This window comes from Thamnophis elegans, chromosome 5 (assembly GCF_009769535.1).
Source record: "Thamnophis elegans isolate rThaEle1 chromosome 5, rThaEle1.pri, whole genome shotgun sequence".
NCBI classification, from domain to species: Eukaryota; Metazoa; Chordata; class Lepidosauria; order Squamata; family Colubridae; genus Thamnophis; species Thamnophis elegans.
The window spans coordinates 77,213,530-77,233,320 of record NC_045545.1 but is presented as its reverse complement, the minus strand read 5'-3'; the positions used below and the strand labels follow the sequence as shown (position 1 = coordinate 77,233,320).

The following is a 19,791-nucleotide window of genomic DNA, read 5'->3' as shown; positions in this document are numbered from 1 at the left end:
CCCTCTTTTGTCTCCCGACATGGGCTCTCTGGAGGGGGAGGTTCTTTCAAAAGACTGGCTTCTTTCCGACTCAGCGGCGATGGCAAGAAGCGGCTGCCAGTGAAGACAAGAGTCCTGCCGTTGCGCCGGATTCAGCAAACCAGACGGCTGTCAGAGAAAAGAGGACATCACATGCCCGTGGGCTTATGCAGAGCTGAATCTTCGCCTCCTGTTTTTTGGCTGCTGCACAAGTCCACATAGCATGCACTGCCCTCTTCCTTCTTGACAGCCCCCTGGTTAAAAAGAAGAACGAGGCTCCGCTGGTCCACAGTCCATCCGGGAAGATGAGGAATGCGAGGAGGACCCCTCCTCCTGCAGATGGGCTCCGGACCAGCGGAGCCTCGTTCTTCTTTTTAACCAGGCAGTTGTCAAGAGAAAAGAGGGCAGCGCATGGCACGTGGGCTTGTGCAGCAGCTAAAGAACAGGAGGTGAGGATTCGGCTCTGCACAAGCCCAAGGGCACGCACTGTCCCCTTCGGGTTGCTGGAACAGCAAGTTTCAAGGCAAAACCCAGCTACCTTGTGCGGCAAGAGAGAAAGTTGCCTGAGATGTCGCTGGGAGAATGTCCCTTTCAGGTTGCTGAAACAGCAAGTTTCAAGGCAAAACCCAGCTTCCTTGTGCGGCAAGAGAGAAAGTTGCCTGAGACGCCGCTGGTTTTTGCCTTGAAACCTGCTGTTCCTGCAACCCGAAGGGGACAGTCTCCCAGCAGCGTCTCAGGCAACTTTCTCTCTTGCTGCGCAAGGAAGCAAAGCCAAATTTGTTTATTTAACCTTCTGCTCCAGCCTCCCCCACGCTACTACAATAAGATCTTCACGCTTCCCATTTCCGCTGGAAGCACGCAGGCCATATGAGCAGGCGCACGGGGCCCCTCGATGATCTGAGTGGAGCTGGGATGCGCCAAACTGCATCCAGCTATCCCTACTCCCTCCCGGCTAAGGATGGGAGCCCCTGAGGTGCCGCTGGGAGAATGTCCCCTTTGGTTTGCCGGGACAGCAAATTTCAAGGGAAAACACAGCTGCTGGAATCGGTGCGCCACTGCGCCTGCAACTTAATGCTCTTCAAGAAGCCTGCATTACTGGGAGCAGCAGAAGGATCAGCGGCGGGCGCCACCTCCACCCACAGTGTCCAGTGTCCTCCTCGGGAACCTCAAGTTGTGGCTGTTTGCTTCTCTCGGGAGGTGAAATGGAAGGTGCCCCACTCGCAGAGTCTCCGGATGAAATGCGAGTGAAGGGCGCAGTGACAGGAGAGGCTGGCCATCCCCGAAGCCAACTCTCGAGGAAGGAGGCAGAGATGAAGCCCGGGGCTCGCTTCCCTGCCTCCTTCCTCTGAGAGCTGCAGGCAGCAGGGAGAACAAGTCTTCTTTGCCAGTTTCCCAGCTGGCAAAACAGAAATTTTCACCAACTGGAAGGTATGTGTGTGAGGGGGGGGGAGAGAAAGAAAGAGAAAGAGTAAGAGAGAATAAAAGGAAGGAAGAGGGAGAAAGAGAAAAAAGACAGAAAGAGAGAAAGAGAGAGAAAGAAAGAAAGAGAAAGTAAGTGGGGAAGATAGAGACAGGAAAGAAAGAACAAAGGAAGGAACGAAGGAAAGAAGGAAGGAAGAGAAAAGAAGGAAAGAAGAAAGAAAGAGGGAGAGAGACACAAGAAAGAAAGAATGGAAGGAAAGAAGAAAAAGAAAGAGAACTTATGATCATAATTTGGAATTTGGAATTTGAATTTTATTTATAGGCTGCCCTTTTCCCTGGGGGGACTCAGGGCGGCTCACAACTCATGGGGAGGGGGGGATACAAACAATAACAAACAATAACACATAAGAGCGATACATGATTAAAAATAGAGCACACCATTCATACCATTCGGGTGGGGGTGAGTTACATTCTTTAACCCCAGGCCTGACGGGATAGCCAGATTTTAAGGGCTGTGCGGAAGGTCTGGAGGGTGGTGAGGGTACGAATCTCCACGGGGAGATCGTTCCAAAGGGTCGGAGCTACTACAGAGAAGGCTCTCCTCCGCGTAGTTGCCAGTCGACACTGACTGGCAGATGGAACTCGGAGGAGGCCTAATCTATGTGATCTAATTGGTCGCGAGGAGGTAATTGGCAGGAGGCGGTCTCTCAAGTATCCAGATCCACTACCATGAAGGGCTTTATGGGTGGTAAGTAGCACCTTGAAGCGCACCCGGAGATCGACAGGTAGCCAGCGCAACTCGCGGAGGATAGGTGTTATGTGGGTGTACTGAGGTGCACCCACGATCGCTCACGCGGCCGCATTCTGGACTAGCTGAAGTCGCCGCATGCTCCTCAAGGGCAGCCCCATGTAGAGCACGTTGCAGTATTCCAGCCTGGAGGTCACAAGGGCACGAGTGACTGTTGTGAGAGCCTCCCGGTTCAGGTAGGGTAATTTAGCCCAAAATTTTGGTTGCTAAATAAGAGCATTATTAAATGATTTTCACCACATTTTACAAGTTGGCCACTCCCACTCGGTCACATGACTGCCAAGCCACACCCACAAAATAGGCCACACCTACATAATAGGTTCTAAAAATTTTTGAAACCCACCACTGTGGAGCACCCACAACTACTGGAGGCAACCTGCTTCACTGATTAACTGTTCTTACTCTCAGGAACTTTCTCTTTTTGCTTAGTTTCCATAAGTTTAATTCTTGCCTTGCCATCAAGTGCTTTGGAGACTAGGTTGTCCCCCTGTTCTGTGGCATCCTCTCAAATATTGGAAGACTGATATCATGTCACCCCTAGTCCTTTTCTTGGTTAGACTCACTAGACATACCCAGTTTCTGCAACCGTTCATCATATGTTTTAGCCCCCAGACCACTAATCATCTTTGTTGCTCTTCTCTGCACTTCTTTTTTAGAGTCTCAACATCTTTTTTGTATTGTGACCAGAACTAGATGCTATATTCCAATTCTATAATAAGTTTAAAAAAACTACCTGCCAACACCTGGAGACCATGAGCTTGGGGAAATGTGACCTTTGCTATGAAACCTAAATTATTTGTTCGACTATCTTGAAATATATTTTTTTTAAAACCAATCATTTCAAATGCTGAACTAAACCCTAGGTAGATCCTCTCCTTGCAAAGGTTACTTGGCTGTTGCTCCCATTGGTCTCACTAAAAAGTCACTGGTTGAAGGAGATGATTAGGTGTTGAGATGAAATATTCTCATGTAGAAGGAAGGAATTGCTGGATGGTTATCTTTTTATTTGCTAAGCATTTCCAGACCTGTTTGGTTTCCCAAGGGCAGCATTCTGCCTCCCAAGCAGTTTGTGTAAAATGATTGTGCTTGTCCGCACAATTACAACTACAACCTATTATCCTGTAGAAAGACTGAACTACAGTTCCTATCTCTAGACATTGGCCACGTTGAGTGGGAATAATGGGAGATGTACTTCATCCAGAGGTCATTTGGCTGGAGAAGATTGTGCTTGATTATCTATTTTGTCATGATTGATGGTATCTGCTTAGAGAGTATTTTAATAGTTGAACTATTGGCTGACCAATCATTATTTTAGTTTCATAGGACAGTCACCTATTAAAAAGGGTTTTGTTGGAAACAGAAAAGGCTATAGTTGCACACAATTTGGCAAGTGTGTTTTTAAAAAAGGTTTAAAAAACATTCTAAAAATATATTTGCTTTCTTTCCTTAAATTTTTGCTATGAACCATTGGCTCTGTTTCCAGGACTTGAAATCTTGTGACAATAATATTTTATTCAATTCTTTAATTGTGTTTTGATTGCAAAGCATCAAGCAAAAGAACTAGCTAAGTAGGTAAAAATCATTGGTTAAAACCTCTGGTGGCTTGATGCTCTCCAGGTTGAAGACTGGGAGCTATACAATCTTGGTGATATTTATAGGCTTGTAAAATCTTGGTGATATTTATGGGATTGTAAAATGCCATATTAAATAGTGTTTATTGACACTATATGAATAATAAGAGAAATAAGATATAGACTCATTTATATAATCTTTTGTACCTCATGCATTTCAGAAAACATATTTGAAGTCCAGTAAAAGTTACAGAAAATATAGGTGGTTGTATAATTGCATATTATATTCTCTAGTTTTGATTGTTTTGCATAACTGTGGTTATGGTAACCATGAGCCAGGTACTGAGAATAACCTGAGAAAAATTTTAGGAATGTATTTTTTTCCCACTAAAAAAATCCAAAATTCTTTAGAAAACCTTGATCATTGTTGGTATCAAATATTACATTTTAAAACATACTCCACATAGAATTCATACTGCTCTGAACTTAATTGAAGCAATTTTCTGATAAATTAAATAAGATGTAAGCATATGATTCTTGTAGAAAGGGACACCTTTTAGTAATAAACATAATTCTTATTTATAGAGGAAAAGTCACACAAAATATTACGTATGTCATAAGGATGAATATTCGTCCAATAAGATTTCAAAAGTGACAGTTTTCCCTATAACCTTTTTTTGTAGATCTTTAAGAAAAGAATCCATGCAAATTTATTGCTCTTTCTGTTTATGTGTATGCTAGTCCAATGTGCTTTCCTACACAAATAATAAATTGGCATTGGTCTTGGGGTAGTCAGTAGTTATTTCATTAATTTATGTGCAACATTAATAAATGCCCAAATTAGTTGGGGTTCTTAGTAATATCTAAAAAAGGAAAACAAGACAACAATTCACTTTTCAACTCAGAACATTTTGGAAAACAACCGACATCTACATTTCTCTGAAAAAGTATTCATTCTGATTTTCTGAATTTCTGCATATTGTTGCCACTTAATATTATCAGAATTATAAGTGGATCCTTTTGCTATCTATCTATCTATCTATCTATCTATCTATCTATCTATCTATCTATCTATCTATCTATCTATCTATCTCCCTCCCTCCCTCCCTCCCTCCCTCCCACCCACCCACCCACCCACCCATCTATCTATCTATCTATCTATCTATCTATCTATCTGTCTATCTGTCTATCTATCTATCCACCTACCCACCCACAAACACACACACACACCTACTTATTCAACATGGGTGAGCCATGCTGCCTCTATAGCTGACTTTTACTGTGCTTCCACAACGAACTGAATCACTGCAATTATTAAGTGACTTAACCTGTCATTAGGCAAATCCATCTCCTCCCACTGGCTTTGCTTGTTAGAAGCTCGTTGGAAAGGTCACAGATGGTGATCACATGACTGGGACACTGCAACTGTCAAACACATGCTAGCTGCCAAGCTCCTAAAATTTGATCATGTGACCATGGGGATGTCATTTTTTCTGGTACCTTTGCACCTTCAAATATTCATTAAACAAATGGACTACCTGTAAACTACAGTAGGCAGATTTTCTTCTAATCTAAACTCCTATGAGAGGTTCAATCCAAAAATCCCTCTTTAATTCATTAGCTTGGTGTGTTGAAAAAGAGCAGTCTTTTCTATGGGTGCTGCTTACCACCCATAAAGCCCTCCATGGTAGTGGATCTGGATACTTGAGAGACCGCCTTCTGCCAATTACCTCCTCGCGACCAATTAGATCACATAGATTAGGCCTCCTCCGAGTTCCATCTGCCAGTCAGTGCAGACTGGCAACTACGCGGAGGAGAGCCTTCTCGGTAGTAGCTCCGACCCTTTGGAACGATCTCCCCGTGGAGATTCGTACCCTCACCACCCTCCAGACCTTCCGCAAAGCCCTTAAGATCTGGCTATCCCGTCAGGCCTGGGGTTAAAGTTGTAACTCACCCCCACCCGAATGGTATGAATGTTGTGTTCTATTTTAATTATGTATTGTTCTTATGTGTCACTGTTTGTATTCCCTTCCCTATGAGTTGTAAGCCGCCCTGAGTCCCCCCAGGGAAAAGGGCGGCCTATAAATAAACTTTAAAACTAAAAACTAAAAAAACATTTATTTAAGAGAGATTGACTGGCCCAAAGTCACTTTGACTTAGGCTTTGATACTTAAGACAGGACTAGAACTCACAATCTCCTTAACCACTATACGAAACTGGCTAGTATATGAATATAGAACAGAACAGAACAAAATAACGTAGTAGGAAGGGACTTTGGAGGTTTTCTAGTCCAACCCCCTGCTCTGGCAGGAAATCCAATACCATTTGAGACAAACGGTTATCCAACATCGTCTTAAAAACTTCCAGTGTTGGAGCAACCACAATTTCTGGAGTCAAGTCATTCCACTGACACATTTTTCTTACTGTCAGGAAATTTCTCCTTAGTTCTAGGGTGCTTCTCCCCTTGATTAGTTTCCATCCATTGCTTCTTGTGTTGTCTTTAGGTGCTTTGGAGAATAGCTTGACTCCCTCTTCTTTGTGGCAATTCCTATATAGTACAGTACAGTACATTACAGTACAATACCAATAAAATGCAGATAGAAATATAACATAAGCTGCAGCAGATTCTGTTCTGAGTCACATTTCATGCACTAGTATCATCAATAACAATTAGTAGTAATGTCATTTATAAAATTCTTTAGCATGGTCAAAATAATTTATAATTTTTAGTAATGATTCAATATTTACAATAACATAGGCAACATTATGACTATCCTTATACTCTAATTAGGTGAGCCCACAAGAACTCAGTTACTAAATTTATGGGGAGGGGAAAAATGTCCCAATCCAAAACTGGATCACTCCTAATTCTTCTCAAATAATCTAGAAACCTCTTTTTCTGGAAGCTGAAGACCTTTGTACCTTTTCAGGCTTCTACAGAATTTTTGGGTTCGTGTTGCCTTGTCAATAGATGCTTTCAATTCTGGAAAATTGTTAGCTCTGTAAATGATTGAGTAAGTCAAGTTTGATGGAATTTATTTGTATATTTCATCTGTGCGTGTTTCATACTAAATACAGTCACAGATAGTCAAGATGAAGAAACAAACCAAGGCGTTTTCCCCCAAACATGTTTACTTCTCGGTTTTGAGGAAACATTTGACAACCAGCTGTCTGAAACTTAATTTAATAGCATCTAACAGCTGTTTGATCTATGACCATGCAAAAGCTAACATAGAAAGCCAACATCCAGCTAACTATACCTGATTATTAGGAATTGAAACAGGGAATACAGTAACTATTTCAATTAATTGTATCATTTTAAATTTGTTGCCACTTTTTGAAATTCCAGTTTGTGGCTAAATTTATTGTACACTTAATAAGCATCGTAGCTTATTTACTAAATGTATGGTTCAGAAGTAGATTGCTGCCGGTTTGGGCTGGTTCAGTAGAACCGGTAGTGGCCTAGAGGAGCTGAGAGCAAACCGGTACAGTGGCTCTTTTGGCCCATCCGCCTGCCTGTGGTCTCTATCTGTTTTTATGACAAAAGGTAAATTGCGCACATGCACACAGCGTGCAGCACCTGCATGAGCCCCGACAATCAGCTGGTTGTCACAGGGGCGGTGTATTGTGCAAGAGAATCAGGTGTGAGCATGAACAGAAGGCATGCATGCACAATCACCAAAACAGGAGTGATGGTAAAAGCAACCAACCACTGGTATGGTTTTGCATTGGTTCTTTTGTAAATTGTTGAAAGTTATGTATAGGATTTCTAAGAAGATAACAGTTATTCTGGTAAATTGAAGAAAAATAATTGATACCAAACCTAGAATGTAGCTTTGATTGTGAAATCTTTTCCGTTGTCATGCTTGTAGTTTTCTTCTCCCTAGATAAAGTCTCCTTTGAGTTGAGTTTGCATCCTGATGATTTCACGGATATGTCCTTGAGGTTTCTTTAGCTATAGTATGAAAGTATACTTGCAATGCTAATCTCCGGATTTTATTTTCTGTCATCACACTCTTAACCTCCAGTATTTCCTGGTAATCTTCCAATTAGGTGCATCATAGCAAATCAGTTGACAAAAGAATAACAGAACATATGCCAGGAACATAGTGTGTTATCACAGTGTATGTTTTTAGGCATAGTTCCTACTGTTCTTATTCTTGGGAGCTATTTATTTGTCTCATCTTTGCCCAGGTATATCAAGAATGTTTTAGAATATACCCTGTGTTTTCTTACATTAATCAGACTTTTATTGCACCAGAATTTGGTAAACATTCTTTTTTATAAGCTTACCTGTTGATATGTCTCAAGTTTTGCTTTCCCCAAAGCAAAACTTGGGGGAAAAGACACACTAACTGTCTTCTGCTTTTTCATTCACATGTTTAATAATGTGGCACAGCTTGTAATGTTTATGCATCATTTCAGATGGCGGGCTTGCAGGTTGGTCGAAAAATTTATTCCATGAATGAGGATCTTGTGTTCCTGCGTTCATTTCAAGAGGTTGAGACCATCTTAAACCAGTCTTTCTGCTCTCGGCGTCCTCTTCGACTTCTTGTGGCCACCAAATCTAAAGAGTAAGATTCTAAAGAAATGTAGCCAGGAGAGGATTCTTGTATGGGAAGCATATTCCAAGGGAGATAGAGAGAACACATGTGAATATGGACACAATAGATTTATAATCTTGTGCCCCTGATTCAGAGAACAACCTATAAATCTGGATTCCAAAAGCATGACTCATAGTCTTCTGTTAACCATAAAAGAGACTACACAAGGTTTATCCAATGAATCTGACTTAATAGCTTAAACATACGCTTGAAATTGAATTGGGGAAAACATATATTTAACAATAATAAAATAATTCCCTAGTGCAACATCTTTAGAACAGAGTTTTCTGATACCATGTTCCTGATAATTAGTATTTCTTTATTCTTTCATTTGACCTTTGATAGTCTGTTAATTTTGGTAGTTTCACTTATAATAAACAGCATATTAGGAGCTGTGATTGATCGATTGATTTAGTTTTAATTCCCTGTAGAATATATTCCTAGATATTCAGTGACATGGAATAACTTAAACAGAACTTAATATCCATACTTTGCCAGTCACGACTTTTGTCTTATATGTAATTCTCTTAATTTTTGGCAGGATTATCAAAATTCCAGATTTCAATGACAAGTTGTGTTTCCAGATATGCGGAGAAGCACCACCCTATGTCCATGCTGTGGGGAGAGGTAAGGAAAGAATATGTGTTTTCTGATAACACTAATCACTTGTTGATAAGCTGTCATCTCAAAAATATGAACAAGGAAAGCACAACATTTTACACTGTATTTGATATATTACTAGCCGATAACCCAGCATTGCCCGGGTATTTATTTATAGGGGGAAAATATCCAGAACAAACATAATTTCTAATGTTGGATTTTCCCCCTTACCAGAGGTAGCCCCCTTGTGGAATACTGTGAATCCGTTACCATGGCAACTCCACTGGGCTGTACAGTAGAAGCCAGTACAGGACGTCAGGCTTTATCTTAACAGAACACACACACCAAGCGGTATTAAGGGTGTCTTACCTCCACAGTATTTTTCTCCAGAAAGTAAGGCATCTGTGTACCAAATTTGGTTGAGGCGTTCCAGAGTTATGCTGGAACATACACACAGCCATTTTTATATATATGTAGAAGATGTAAACACATTATCTATCTATCCTGTTATTGAGAAAATCTGTTGAGATTCTCCTGTCTGCCCTCTAAGGATCAGAAGCAGCAGCTTTGGGGCTTCACCCAGGCCAATGTGTCCTGAAAGTAAATGGAAATAACGTGATGAGTGAAAATTACACTGAAGTTCTGGATCACTTTTCATCGTATAGGAATAGGCAGCAAGAATTTCTGGTGAGTAAGTAGGTGTGTGAAGGAAGGGATGGGTTTTTTTAAAAGTGTGTTTTCTTACAATGATTTGGGAAGGGAGAAGAGAAAAAATACTTTGTGATGAAACTAATCTGCTAAATAAATGTTTTAATATCCTTTCTTCAGCTGTTCAGAAGTAAAAATACATATATTTCTTTCAGACACAAATATTCTGACAGATACAACAGATAATTTCCCTTTTAGTTTGCTGGGATAAACCCTGCTAACAAAGCCCTAGATTGGCAATGTACAGAGACAGATACAATACATTCAGAGGTTTGCTATTCTCTTCTTCCAGATGGCGCCATGAAGAATATTGGTTGTTTTGTGGGAAGGTGAAGCAAGAGAACAAGAGAAATTGAATACAAATGCAGGAGACTTAATTTAGTTTCTGCAGGCATCATATAAATCCACCTGTGTATCTTTTTTATATCATGTATCCATTTAACAATTTAATTTGTAGAACATATAGGGAATACATGTACTGTAGCTCAGGGCTAAACTCTTGGATTCGCTGTGTCCTTTGAGCTTGGCTGTTTTTCTGCAGATGCTTCGTTTGAAATAGCATCATCAATGCACCAGGAAGTGGAATTTGCTAGTTGTTTATATTTTGGAAAGACTGTCAACATTGTAGACTAATCCAAGTCCAAAGGTGCAAGGGAGTTTCTGAAAGCTAAGCATTCAGGTAATTCAGTCATCAGCAGACATTTAAGGGTAAATCCCATGTCTATAACTTTTTTTTAGAAAAGGTAAAATCAAAAGAAGAAAACAAACAGCCCAGGGTAGTGAATACTCAGATAAGCAGGAAATAGTGAGAAAGAAAAGAAACAGCATCCTAATCAAAGAACCACCATAGGAGAAATCCTTACCATCACCAAGATTGCAATACACAGGTAATTCTCAGCAAATGGTTATAATGGTGCGTGGACATCATGGCCATAAGTGCTGATGGTGGTAAATAGAATTATCCATAAAACTGACCCACTTTTACAATCCTTTTTATGGCAGTTATTAAGTGATTGTTAAGCACAGTTGATAGCAAACCAATGATTTGCTATGGCCCAGTTTTGCCAAAAAACAGAAGTAAATGGCAAAAATGTGGGATGCTACAAATGGCTGAAAATGCAGGCTGGTTGCTGAACATGCGGTCATTTGACTTTGTATCTGGAGAGCAGCCATTGGAACTTGGGAACTAGGTCATAAGGTTTGTCGTAACTTTAAATGGTTGCTAAGTGGCCAGCCATAAGTTGAGAAGTACCTGTAAACAACTAGGAAACTCCATTTTCCTGTGTACTATTGCCTACTCTTCCAATGAAACCTCTGCAAGAAAACAACCAAGCTCCAAGAAGACAAAATCAAGTCAGTTAGTATACAATGATGACAGTAAGCAATGTTAAATCTTCTTTAAAGCCAGTGCTTGGTGAATTATTCAGTCTGACTCTCTGTTATTCCTGCTTTCCTGGAAGGGTTTCTACCAATGGGTTTACAGAACGCATGAAGATGCTGAAGAGGAGAGAGCTCTTCAGGCAGCTTCAAACTCATACCTGAATGGAAATCATTCAGAGATGCTTAAAGGAAACCTCTCAATTGAAGAAAATTCAGATCTTGATCCACTTAATGACAGCCAGCAGGAAGAAGGTATGGGGAAAACCTATTCTATACTAATAGAGAAAATGATCCAGGTAGCTTTTTTTTCCAAAAGGGAGTAGTTCTTTTTGAATGATGAGTTGTGTCCTTTACATTCAGATATTGTGTGCTTTACATTCAGATGGTGTAGATATTGCCATCTCCTCCTAAAAAAAGAAAAGAGAAATAGAGAACTTCTAAACTCCAGAGAAATTAAGCTTTTCTGACCAAAGTAGGCCTCAATGTAAAGTAGTTTCATATGTCTGAATTATACCTCAGGGAATGGTGCTATGACAAGAAAAAAAACTACTGATGCAAGGAGAAAAACACAATTATATATAACTGAACTGTTCCTGAAACCTGTGGGTTATTTGGTAATCAAGTGCTGAAATTGTCTGCAAGGAACTTTTTTTTTAAGCTTTCCAGTCACTTCAGGACCTGTTCTGGAAGCAATGGAGAGATATTTAGCTTTTGCTGGTGAAACAATCTCTTGCTTCTGTACTAATGTGAGGCAGTAGCAAGAAATCAGGCAGATCAGTTGCCCACTAAAGAAAAATCACTAATCTACTGGAAGTGATGGTGCAGGATAATTGATTTGGTAGCTGCAATGCCAAGCCACAAACCAGCCTAATTACATAGTGTCTTGGCATGTCCACATCTGTCATAGTGAGCAATGTGGTTGTGGTATTTTTAAAAACAGAATTATCGTATTTAGTGTGCCACGTAAGATGCCAGCTCAGGCCCGTCTCTTTTAGCTGGTTACCTAAATTGGAAGTGATATACTTGCAGCTGATCTGTGGGAGTCGTAACAAGAATGTTGTCAAGAAAAGGGCTATAACTATGAGCCAGATAAAAAGGGAAAGTTTATTCAAGACATCTGATCCCTGTTTGATATTTTGTCTACGTGGCTTCCCTCTGAAAGGAATTGCACAGCTTCACTGAGAGGAAACTTTTCTTATTTACTATAAAATCAAATGTTTACCATAAATTTGATCAATCCAATGTCACCCTTCATAGTTGGGAAGCAATATTTTAATTTGGGACAGAAGCAGAGAAAAAATAAAACTTTTAAATTATATATGATAAAACCGCTGTGATTGGATTGGACAAACCTAATAGCACATTTGGGAAAGCTGGGCTCGGATTGTTGCTGAGCTCCATAGTTCTGTGAAAAGTAAATTGTCACTTTTAGATGTTCAAAATGTTTACACATCTTTTATCACTTTGTGCTTCCCAAGCTTCATGTGAGTCTTAGTGGTATATAAAGGGAGTCAAAGTCAACAAGTAACATTGATATCTGATGGTAGTGCCATTAATATTTGTTCATATGTGTATATTATAAAACTCATAAATGAAGAAAGTAAATGAAGTATAACTATTAATATCCAATAAATAAATAAACTGCACCATTTATTCAATGTACATGCAATTTCTACAAATATGGACAAATTGTGTCAACAGGCTATACAGACAGTCATCTTATCCCTGTATAGTATTGTAATAATTAAACTTTGATTTTCAGACTTGCCCCTTCAGACTTTTGACTCTCCTCTAATTATAAGAGAAGACACTCATCTTATAAGTCTAACAGTGGACAATGTCCATCTAGAACATGCTGTTGTTTACGAATATGTCAGCACTGCTGGAATCAAATGTTTTGTCCTGGAGAAGATCATTGAACCGAAGGGGTCCTTCATCCTCACAGCAAAGGTTTACATCACTGGGCATTATTTTCTATTTTCTCAATTCAGATTTCAGGTTTCTCCTTTTCCTGTCTGGATATTAAGGATTAATAAAGTTTTAAGTCAGGAGTAATATGTTTTAATAAAGATGGATTAAAATGCAGGTTTCACTAATAGATATTTTTGTTGATGGCAGATATTTTGGTTGTAGCTTTTAAGATTTCTCTCTCTGGAATAAGAGCTTCTCAGAGTTAGATAATAACCATGTAGAAGGTATATTAACTTGGTAAAAATAAATTCCAGCTATTTTATTTATATAGCTTTCTGCAACTGAAAACTGTGGGGCCTGAAAATGCAGGAGTCTCAATAGCTGAGATTTGCATGTTTTTACTATAACAGCTGACTACACAGTGATCATTATTAGGAGGTTTTAATAAACAGTTGAAAATGCATTAGCAATGTAGCATGAGAAAGACATTAATCTTCATTTTAAAAAAATTATAAGAGACATTAGAGATTAATTGATAAAAATATTTCTGAAGTATCAAAAGTGAAGGGGAAAGCACAATAATAAAGTAGAAAGGCGATCATAAAAAATACATTAAATTGAAATTTGTATTTATAGGTTGAAATAATAGATCTAAAACTAGTAGGCTTAGATAACGTTTTAGCTGTCCAAACAGAAAAATTAAAATTTAATAAGAATGGGTTTGTTTGATGAAGATATGCAATCAAGGAAATTGGAATTAGGGGATGACTAATAGCTGCATTAACTAAGATCAATGCATTAAGGGCAGTGGGCTGAAGAAAACAGCCTTGGAGAAGCAATCCAATCAGTTGCATTCAATGAACAGCCAAAGCCCAATTTTTCACCTTACCATTTGACATCTCACTCTTGATTGAAGTAAGCAGAGGAGATAAAGATGGTGTGTATAGTTATAATATATTCCTGCAAGTCTTGTATCCAACAATGCTTCCAGTTGATCTTGGAGGCTAGACTCACACATTGCAACGATATCTAGTAATTACTGTATGAAAGGAGGAATCACGGCGGCTAGACCAAAGTTTGAGAAAAAATAATGGTTCTCTTGCTGAGCTTTGGAAGCCTTTGATTAAGACCTATTCCCTGAACTTCTAGAAAAGGTTATAGAGTTGATACAGTAAACTAGAATTTGTGGTATGTGGAATGTATGGCGTTAATTGTCATGTTGTGGAGGATTTTTTTAAGCTAACCATCAGTCTGTTGACTAATCAGGTCAACATGCTTCAAGTTCGTCACCTGGCCCACTAAATTCTTAGACTGTGGAAAATAGACTACCCACAATTACAAAAATTTAGTCAACTAGGTGACGATTCTATGTAATTTCACTCTTTGGAAAATAAATCCCATGAATTTTTGTTCTAAATAAGCTTCTAGTGGATTGGTAGTTACATTGGATGTACAGTATTTCATGCCGACTCTCAAATTAAAACAGAAGAGTACCAAAAATACTTGATAAATACTTGGAAGTGTGCCCAAAGCGGTAGTAAAAAAATTGGCAACCCACCTCTGCTTAACAACCTGTGTCACAATAACCCAACTGAGGAAATCTATATATTTTTCCTGCTTTAGATTTTGGAGGCTTTTGCAACAGACGACAGCAACTTTGTGAAGAATTGCAGAAGGCTCATGTCTCTCAGCAATGCAATGGCCACCATGCCACAATATGAGTTCCGGCGCATTTGTGACACAAATCTAAAAAGCATCAGCAGAAGAATTGACAGTTATCAAGAGGTAGGATAATAATGCACAATCTTATGTGTCAAACAGCACAGTGATGACTTCAACTAGTATGATTTCAGGACCTTAACAACAAGGTTTATGAGGGTAGGTGTGTACATATTCAATTACATATTTTCAATGTTCAATGGCTTTATTGATTTTGTTGAGCAGGCAAATTCGTAGTAGCATCTCATTATAGAACACCCAAATTCATACGGTGAACAGCCTTTGCATATACATATTAAATTGCAAAATCGAATTTCCTGTTAATTAGATATGTTTAGTCCCTAACTGCTTTCTCCATCCAGTGGGTGATTATTGACATTTAGCTATGTTTTTAAAACATTGCAGTTACACATCTACTTTTTCTTTCTTTTAAGTGATCTTCTCAATAACATTGATTTGCAGATCAATATTCTGTCACAGCTGTTTTTCTTCATATTCATGTTCTCCTCCAGGAATTTTTGAGTATTTTGATTGTTACTTATGTAACATGGATTTATGTAGTTCTTGTGAACATATTTCCCCCCTTTTGGATTTTTCTAATTATTGAAAACTGCCCACAGAACTTAATTACTCTGGTGGGTGAAGTAATTATAGAAGAAACAAAGATCTCAGGTACATGTTATTTTATGAGGTAATGTGCTCATAATAGTGGTCTAAACCTCTTTTTCCTTGCTCTAGTTTTCAGATGAATTGAAAATGAAAGTGAGCCCATCCTTCAAACGAGCCACAACAGATCTTCACCCCTTGTGCAGCATGGATTTCTGCCCTACCAACTGCCACATTAACCTCATGGAAGTGTCATACCCCAAAACCACTACCTCAACGGGAAGGTCATTCAGCATTCGCATTGGACGGAAGCCTTCTATTATTGGCCTTGATCCAGAACAAGGTGTTTAATAACAATAAGAGTCGTAGTATCTTATCTTCCCCTGGAGTGAAATGATTGACTGGAATTAAGATTGCATTAAAAGATAGTTCTGCTAAAATGTCAGACAGGCTTTGAAGTTTACATCGGAATATTTGACTGTCATAGGAAGTCCATAGACAGTCTATGGAGGTGGGGTGGGCTGCTGGGGTTTGGGAGAACCTCTAGCTAATATTCTGTTCGGTTTGGAGAATCCCCAAATCCCACGTGGCCCGTTTTGGATGCAGGTAAATGCAGGGGGTGTGCGGAAGCTTGAGGAGGGTGAAAAATGGGCCTACCGGACGTTTAGGAATGCTGGAACTCCTTTGGCACCTGGGGAGGCCGTTTTCACCCTCACGGAAGCTTGAGGAAAGCCTCCAGAACCTGGGGAAGAGAAAAATGCCCCCCTCCGGGGTGGGTTCTGTCTTTTTCTACTGCCGGTTTGCTTAGGGATGCGCTTCGCATGCACAGTAGGTAAAAAAAAATGTTTCTGTGTATGCGCAGAAGCAGAAGACAAGCCGATAGAAATGGTTCGAGGCGGGGGGGGGGGAACTGACCAAGTTACTACCTACTCAGCTGAACTGGTAGGAACCCACTTTCCCCCCCCTTCCCCCACTGTGGTGCAGGAGGGTGACTAGGCCATACCCACCTAGCAATCAGGCAGAGAACCCCTTGCTAAAATTTTTGAAGCCCACCCCTGGACATAGTTAATACCCTACACATGACAATAGCTAGAACAGAACAGATTTTCTTGTGGTTTTATTTAGAAAGTATAGTCTTCTTACCTTGAAAGATACTGAATGATTAAAGAGATCCATCCTTGTGCGTATTTCTCATGGCCACCAGGCTTGAAATTTGTAAGCAGACAATTAAATAGCATTAATCTTAATTGCTGTTTCCTAATGCATTTTTCTGAGAAATTTCCTGATGATGCAAAAGCTACTGAAATACTGGCACCAGGGAAGGGAAGTTCATTGGTCTAATTAAGTGTTAAGGGAGCTCTGATAAGCTTCCATATATCTATTAGCTTTCCATTAATTTCAACTACGTACATACCACATATAACATTCTGATGGTCTTGATGAATTTCAGGTAATTTCTTTACTGAGTCTTAGAGGTTCTTCAATGGTTAGATAGAAAAGCTACAACAGGACTCTTTATCACTCTATTTCTAAATTATGTCCAGCAATCAATCTTGTTCTTTGACTTTATTATTTCACAATTGGTTTGACATAAATTATATAGAAAGTTGCTGTATACCAGACAGTCATTTGACTCAGATTAGCAACAGACCTTTGGTATTTTAGGGATGCTTTCAGGGATGCTTTTTCCATGCAAAACCTCTTCCACTTCTCATCATTAATATACTAAATAGCGTCTCAAGGAACTTCCCATATTCTTTTGGGGTAGAGTATTTTTAATGGTCTATTTCCAACAGTCTGTACCGACATTCACCTGTAATCTTAAATCTTAGCTAATTATTTAAGAATTCCACCAAACACATTCAATTTTATTCCATTTTATTGTGCATTAAAAACAACCAGTTTAACAATAAGGCACTGTTGCTTAGCATATTTTGAGGGAAAAAAACAGTGACAACCCTGACAAACAGTTTATTTAGCATATTAAAGTAACTCAAATGCTCATCTTTAAAAAGCAGTGGTTTAAGCTTGAACAGTTTTTTAATGTTTAACAGGAACCTTAAATCCCGTCTCATACACTCAGCATTGCATCACGACGATGGCTGCACCATCATGGAGGTGTTTGACTCCAGAAAATGAAGATGGACAGTATGATGGTTACTATGGGCAAGAGAATGGAGGAACTGCTCAGGAAGATAGAGGTCTTGCTTTTCTGTTGAAGCAAGAAGATCGGGAGATACAGGACTCCTACTTACAGCTGTTCAACAAGCTAGATGTAGCAGTTAAGGAAATGAAGCAATATGTCCTTCAGATACATAAGTAAGTCGATTACTGGGATGTGGTTGTTGTTGTTGTTGTTGTTTGTTTTATAGGGGTACAGATAGTTCTCAACTTAGGACTACAGCTGGGATCAGAATTTCCATTGCTAAGCAAGGCAGCAGTGAAATGAGTTCTGTCCATTTTACAACCTTTTTTTACCCTGCTTGTTAAGAGAATCACTGCAATTGTTAAGTAAGTCATATGATTGTTAAGCGAATTGTACTCCCCCCTTTGACTTTGCTTGTCAGAAGATGGCGGGAAAGATGGAAGATGTCAATCACATGACTCCGGGATGCTGTCACCATTACAAATACATGCCAGTTGCTAAGCACCCAGAGTTTGATCATGTGATGATGGGGATGCTGCAACTGTCATTAGCGTGAGGACTGGTTGTACGTCACTTTTTCAGTTCTGTTATAACTTCAAACGAATAGTTGGAAACCAAGAACTACCTGCATATATATTGGTTTTATTGCTAGGTTGTAAGTTGCTTAGAACTTAATTTTTAAATTGGATAGATATACAAACGTTTTGTACGTAAAGCAACTGCCACCATCATTAATGAAACCGATGGTTCACTATGGGCACTATGATTCTCAGTCATCCAGGTCATGGTTGTCCCAAAGGCGCTTTTTCAGGAGGCAACTCAGTGGTGGGTTTCAATTTTTTTTAGAATCTCTTCTGTAGGTGTGGCCTGCTTTGTGGGAGTGCCGGCCATGTGACCGGGTGGGAGTGGCTTGCCAGCCATGTGACTGGGTAGGAGTGGCTTGCCAGCCATGTGACTGGGTGGGCGTGGCCAATTTTTAAAATGTGAAACTCACTTAACGCTCTTGCTTAGCAACCAAAATATTTGTTCAGAAAGTCTGGCATTTGTTCAGAAACTCTGGCATTTGAAGCACGCAAGTCTTAAAGCTGTCAAGTTACAAGACCCTTGCACCCCTAACCCTTTAGGAAACACCCCCCCCCCAGCTTTAAAACTTGTGACTTCAACTCCCAGAATTCCTCCTCTGGCTCTTCATCTTGCTGATGCGCGTATGGGCAGGAGAGGGAGCTGGAACCAACACAGTAGATTTGTGGAACCTCTTCTATAGAAGAGGTTAGAACTGACAGGAACCCACCCCTGAGGCAACTGCACTTTCTTGTTTTTTCTTTGAAGACATTTTGCTTCTCATCCAAGAAGCTTCTTCAGCTCTGACAGGATAGTGGAGAATGGAAGGATTTATATTCCTTGAGACAGCTGGTCATTTGCATCTTTTTAGAGGGTCGTTGAAGCACTTAGAGGTTTATCTGTGTCCTCGGGGTCAATCGAGTAGTGTTCCTGGTTCCTGTAATGTGCCATGTTTTCTCTAGTTGCCTCCTGAAAAAGCACCTTTGGGACATAACACAGGGATGTTGCAACATCTGTAAATGTGGCATTACTACTAAGCGCCCAAAATTTGATCACCTGACTGCAGGCGATGCCTAGCCAGTGGAACTTCGAATCTGGGTTATAAGTAGCTTCAAGTTGATCCATCATAACTTTGAATAGTTGCCAAGCAACCAGTCATAATTTGAGGACTCTGTATTTGATTACAGATTGTCAGTATCTTTTTTTTTAATGAGCATTTTTTAAAAAACAAACTTTTACAAATATTTAGTTCCCACCCCCCACCCTCCCCCCCGAGCCCCCCCAACCCTCCCCAACCTTCCCCCTCCCCCTGACTTCCTAGAACCAATACAGGGTATAAATATTTAACAAAAACAATCTAAGGTACACTTAAAAAACAAAGAAACCAAAAAAGATAGTTAATAACGTCTTTCAATTGCTCCTCCTTGCTGGACTAGCTCTAGACAATTTATAATTCCTGGTCTCTAATCATACGCTATCTGGAATTTCTTAGTCCCATATTTGTTTTGAGTATAGTCAATCCATCTTTTCCACTCCGGTTTGTATCTTTTGTTTGAATGGTCCTTAAGATATGCAGATATTTTGGCCATCTCGGTAGGTTTGTTACTTTCAATGTCCATTCTTGAATAGTAGGCAAATCTTCCTTCTTCCAGTATTGCGCCACCAACAAAAATAACTGAGGGGTAAACTTTATCTTTTTTTAAAGAGCATTTTGCATAATCCACCATATTTTTATCC

At 39.7% G+C, this 19,791-nt stretch overlaps 1 protein-coding gene across 1 annotated transcript in view; it reads left to right on the top strand.

Moving 5' to 3' along the window:
* The window catches only part of PREX1 (phosphatidylinositol-3,4,5-trisphosphate dependent Rac exchange factor 1), a 233,455-nt gene that overhangs the window by 183,343 nt on the left and 30,321 nt on the right, over nt 1-19,791 (top strand). The window contains exons 18-25 of the mRNA XM_032218666.1: nt 8,245-8,393; nt 8,965-9,050; nt 9,574-9,710; nt 11,192-11,363; nt 12,874-13,061; nt 14,646-14,807; nt 15,480-15,690; nt 17,402-17,666. Of these exons, the coding sequence (XP_032074557.1) occupies nt 8,245-8,393; nt 8,965-9,050; nt 9,574-9,710; nt 11,192-11,363; nt 12,874-13,061; nt 14,646-14,807; nt 15,480-15,690; nt 17,402-17,666 (1,370 nt within the window). The remainder of the gene's footprint in view (nt 1-8,244; nt 8,394-8,964; nt 9,051-9,573; nt 9,711-11,191; nt 11,364-12,873; nt 13,062-14,645; nt 14,808-15,479; nt 15,691-17,401; nt 17,667-19,791) is intronic.